Raw genomic sequence first — 5,432 nt, forward strand, 5'->3', positions numbered from 1 at the left:
CGGAGTGGGGTGATTCGGAGTTAGCAGGCAACGACTCTACTACACCAACTAAATGTATCTATAGTAGTATCGGCTGGCGTTTTTAGCAACAGATCGGTGTGGACAGCCGGATCTATTTTTTTTTAATCATCGCCTCCACTTCCCAAAATGGCCGATGACGTCACAAGCATCGGGGACAACCAGACGACCACCTTAAGCCCAGAAGAAGAGTGTCTACAAGAGAAGAAATGGTGGTGTTTCCTATTATCCAGTATCTTCACCTTCCTGGCCGGCATCCTCATCATCCTCTTGTGGAGGGCCTTCGCTTTCTTGTGTTGCAAGAAGACGGCCACGCCGACCAAAAGGAAATCCAGTTTGAAGTCCAAAGACCTGAAGGCGGCCAAAGAAGCCGAGATGGACGAAATCGGTTTCATGACCGAAGCCAAAGATTGGGCAGGAGAGCTGATATCCGGACAGTCTACAACTGGAAGAATATTAGTGAGTGTTTTAAATTTATTTACTTATTTGTTTATTTTTTATATATTCCTCTTTCTGTACTTTAATTACACCATGCGCTGTAGACAAAGAGGGACGAATTTATCTCGAATTTTGGCAACTTCTCAAGCCCAAATAGGCTAAAGTGTTCCAATGCTGTGACGAATTTACTCGCCAATTTTTGCTAGTTTTTCTCTCCCCCCCAGCGTAAAATATGCGATCATTTCAATTAAAAAAATAATAATTTCAGCTATGAATATTTATAATTAAATCTCTCCGGGAATAGTTTCTATAAATCACGTGTTACATCAGACGGACACACGTAAATTACTTGTTGACTCTATCCCCGAATCGCTAACTAATGTCAATTTATTTATCCCTAAAGGGGGATATTTTTATTAACATTATTATTCTATTTTGTAGCAGATTTTTAAAAATATATTCTCGTTTCGGGTATTGTTTTCATTTCAAAATTGACTTACGTAAGAATTTGGAGTGTTTTCTAATTACGATCTTATTAAGAAAGGTCTCAATTTGGAAAAATTGGAATGCGACTTCATTCCAAACAGGAAGGATTTATTCTTTATAGGGGTATTATAGTCTCCAAATTGGTAGAGTTGTAATATATGGGTATTATTATCCAAAGGTGAATGAATCTTATCTACTGATATACTATTATTATTCCTAAATTGGAAGGATTCTACTTACTATGTTACATCAAATTGGAGTTTTTCCTTATAAAAATATTATTACTGGTTATTTAGTTGATCATACATCTATCGGTGTGTATGTCTGTACGTATTATATGCTAGTATTATATACATATAAGATGGGGAGTTATACCTTTATAATTGATAGATTAAAATCGATATAATTAGAATTAATAAATAGATATTTAATTAAATTTTCTTAAATTTTAGGGATTTTCGACTAATTAATAATAGAAATAAGAATGAGTCTACAGTGTTGACAAAAGTAGTCTGTCGGTTGGTGGAAATCATAATTTAAAATATCCTTTAACCAAAGAGAGCGGATTAAATCTAACTAATTGACTCACTGGATGACTCATCAAAGCCAAATAAACAGTTAACAGGCAGGATTTTGGCACCGTAAGATAGAGTAGAAAAACACGTTTACCACTGCTTTGGGATAGTACTAGGTGAATAAATTTGCCAAAGCGCGGTAATGCACTTATGTTAATTATTATTTCGTTGCAACTTTTGCCGCCTTGGGCTATAATTTTGTCGTCGTATTTGATTATTTATCGCCCGAAACCACTCCAAAAGTTAGATAAAGAGTAGTGTGGGTGGAATGCACCCACTTATTAGTGGGGTGAAGCAGTTGGGGTACCGCTATGTAGTGGAAAGTATCCAAGACAGATGAAGTTAGTTTGTTTTGATGAAAGTTGCTAACAGGTGTACAACGTCGCTATTATACTTCACAGATTCTATTACATTAATAACATGTAAAAAACTCATAACATCTCTCACTAACTATTCATATTATGGCATTTGTTCTGTGTATATGTACAACTGCATAAAAATAATATTGGATTGAATCATACGGAGATATTTCGAAAATGTTGGCTTTTTTTTGATAATATCAATAAAAGTTACATCTACTTTACATAAATAACAAAACAAATTTATCATTTTGAAAGTAATATTGTTGCTACACAAGAATTAAATTAATAAAATATATTATTTTATTTGTTTTAATGGCATCAATTTGAAGGTGAATTAAGAATTTGGAATTTTAATAACTCTACGCTGAAGAGGTTTTACTAGAAATTAAATATTTTTATCGTCTATTTATTAAGGATTCGTAATAATTTTAAGATTTTACACTAAAGATTGTATCTGAGATGCTGGAAATCTCAACAGATTGATCATTTTTATCCTTAAACAAATGGTATTAAATCTGGTAAATAAAAATCAATATTAATAAATAAAATCTCCTCACTATATATTGATTTATTAATTAAGTATGTATGTTTAAAAATCAAAATATTTAAGGAAACATTGACTAATTAAAATGTATACATAGAGTAATTATATTAAATTCTTGATATAAATGATTACTTTATCTTGAATATATTTGCTAATTTTAATGTTTATTTTTATAAAACGTAATAATAACAAACGGTTCCGGATTTTAACACGGCATTGAGCTGAATAATAAAAGAAATGGATCATTTATATAGAGCTGGATCGTTGTCATTAATTTGACAGGGTAACACAGTATACGTCGATTCTCTCTCATCAACTTTAGTTAACCGAAATAGTAATGTGCACGTGCTGCGAAGGATGCTTAATCAGATTGTTCATCTAAGGATGGAGGTCGGAGTTCTAATCTGATAATGGTTGTAAACGATAGATCACTGATCAATAAGAAGGAATTGGGTTAAGGCGACATATTTATCCCTGCATAACTTGGAAGGGTTCTATGTATATATTAATCCAAACTAATCCGGTTGGTCTAAAGGTTATTTCACACAGTTTTCTCTACTCTTATCACAGTTATGAAAGAGGATAAATTAAATATTTTGATTTAAATTAGTGTAAAGTGATAACGCGCCTATCACAGGAGCGGATTAAATTGTGTCGAATTTTAATAATTTCGCTATATTATTGGTTATTTATTATTAAAAGTAAGTGTTATTATTGTTTATTTTTGCCTGTTATTTAATTATAATAAAAAATTTTACTATATAACCATACATTAATGTATTCTTTATGAAACAGTAAAGCACCGAAAGGAATAACACAATAATTAATAAAGTGATAATGAAAATTTCATTCTATAGATATTTTAACTGATAGTAGAAGCCATAAATATAAATCCTTTGTTGTTATAGTAGTAAGTATAGTGAAGTTTACTACTATAGTATCATGCACTATTATATAACGATAAGTATTTATTAATTAATAAATTTAATAATACAGTAGTGTAGAGATAAATTTTGTGATGATTTTAATTCAGAATATGCTATTACTTCAACAAATATATTTGTAAATTATTAAAGTTTAAACGACAAAGCAAAAAATGACTTTGAAGACGATACATTTATTAATAAATGTCAGATCACTGGCAAACGTCTACTTAGAACGTACTTTGAAAGTATCAGGTTCTAAAATAGAAAATACGATTAAAGTAATAATAATTTGATATTAGTCTAGTCTACTCGGCGACTTTAAAGAGAATTTTTATTTATTTATTTATTTAGACCCTTTTCATCATCAATGGAAGTCATAAATTGAGAAGAGACAAACACGTAACAAAAGACACAATTCTTTGTTTATTATAGATCGATAGAATTATACTAACACCGATTCTTTTCTTTGATAATAAGCTGAATGGACGATTTTCTTTCGTGTAGAATACTATAAAATTCCGTTTGTGCTTCGGGACGTCTTTCTGTGGGTCAGCCTGTATTGACAGCTTCTCCTATCTGCTGGTATGTTCGAACAGGAAGGCCACCTTCCAGGGTTGTATTGAATAATACCTACCTTTATTCGGAAAATATTTCTCTATTTTTTTCTCTTCTTTTTGTATTGAATTGCAAAGTTTATAACATTCCTTAAGTCGATAAGGTTAGGGTAAACTATATTTTAAATCACTTATTGAATAATTTAATATTTATATAAAAAATTCTTTTATATCTTTCCATATTTTTCAGTTATTATTTTATTTTCTACTATTTAATAAGTATCTTCTAATAATATAAACGGATGTAACAAGTTGATTAACGTTAATTATTTTTAATTTAAATTAATAAATACACCTCTGTATCTTAATTATTTACTAAACACACTCTAACAAAAAACTAGGTTCTGTTTGTTTGTTATCCATCGACCTAATTTAAATGTTACCTATTATTTATAATTAAGTACTCGTATATGTTCTTATTATCTAGCTTTGTACCCTTATAAATTTTTAAAAAATCATTATAAAATCATCCGAACCCCATTAGAACAGACCATAAATTCGGTATAAATATTAAATTCCGAGACACGAAAGTCACCTTAAGAACATATCGACGTCGTTCCGAGAAAGTACGAGACTAAATCTTCTTGAAATTTAGCAAAAAACATTGCACCTGGGGGATTTTTTGTGAGCAGTTCGAGAGAGAAGAGCAACCCCTGTAAATCCGCTTCTCCTTTACACAAATGTAAACTAACTACTGTACACGTTTAAAACTTTATAGAATTTTATGGTTACAAGTTGTAATTTTATAACGAAACCTCTAAGTTAAGGTAATAATAATTATTTTATTAAATTATTTTGAATTCAGTTATATTTATGGATTTTTCATGTGTCGAGAGAAACCATGGAAACAAACAAATAACAACAAACATTCATATTTGTTGATGGAAATATAAGCGCTATCACGAATAAGAGGAAAAAAAATCGTTTAATAAGTATTTGTAAGAACGTGCCTTTTATTCAGTCAAATAAAAAAACAAAAATCTGTTAAATAATTTATTTTTATTTTAAATTTTTATGCTAATTTATTCCACAGTAATTGCTAATTTATGAAAAGCTTCCATCGATAATCACCAAATTTCGGTCTGTTTCTGTGTTTTTTTTTTTTAATCTAAATTTTTGCATAAGCCTACCGATCTGAAGGTCCCGGGTTCGAATCTGAACAGAGGAAAAACCCCTGGAATTTTTTTAGTGGTGGTCGGGTTCCCACTCTCACCACCTGTCCCCCAAATTGTGGGCCTGGCCGAATCTATAGTATAAAAGGTCTTCTTAGTGTCCATAGGACGGGGTGGGAGAGAAAGTAAATAAAAAAAAGTCTAAATATTTGCTAATCAATAATATTGTCAACTATTATTTGTTCTGTTTACATTCATTTTATTGCAAGTTTTTCAAATACAGTAAAACCTATGTGAAGCGGAATTTCACGTGCACCGAATATTTTTTCCGCTTTGACAGGTTTCCGTTTTAAGAAG

The 5,432-nt window shown here is 30.7% G+C and overlaps 1 protein-coding gene across 1 annotated transcript; it reads left to right on the forward strand.

Annotated features, from left to right (window-relative positions):
* On the forward strand, nucleotides 1-2,493 carry LOC111622740 (calcium-activated potassium channel slowpoke-like). Its single transcript, XM_023365156.1, has one exon. The coding sequence runs from the start codon at nucleotides 148-150 to the stop codon at nucleotides 616-618; it is 471 nt and encodes a 156-aa protein (XP_023220924.1). The 5' UTR covers nucleotides 1-147; the 3' UTR covers nucleotides 619-2,493.
* Nucleotides 2,494-5,432: the final 2,939 nt, after the last annotated feature.

Source organism: Centruroides sculpturatus, unplaced genomic scaffold, assembly GCF_000671375.1.
Source record: "Centruroides sculpturatus isolate CEXI.00-Female unplaced genomic scaffold, Cexi_2.0 scaffold309, whole genome shotgun sequence".
Taxonomy (NCBI): Eukaryota; Metazoa; Arthropoda; class Arachnida; order Scorpiones; family Buthidae; genus Centruroides; species Centruroides sculpturatus.

Coding starts and splice junctions, on each gene's coding strand:
- LOC111622740 (XM_023365156.1), top strand. CDS start 148: ATGGCCGATGACGTCACAAGCATCGGGGACAACCAGACGACCACCTTA.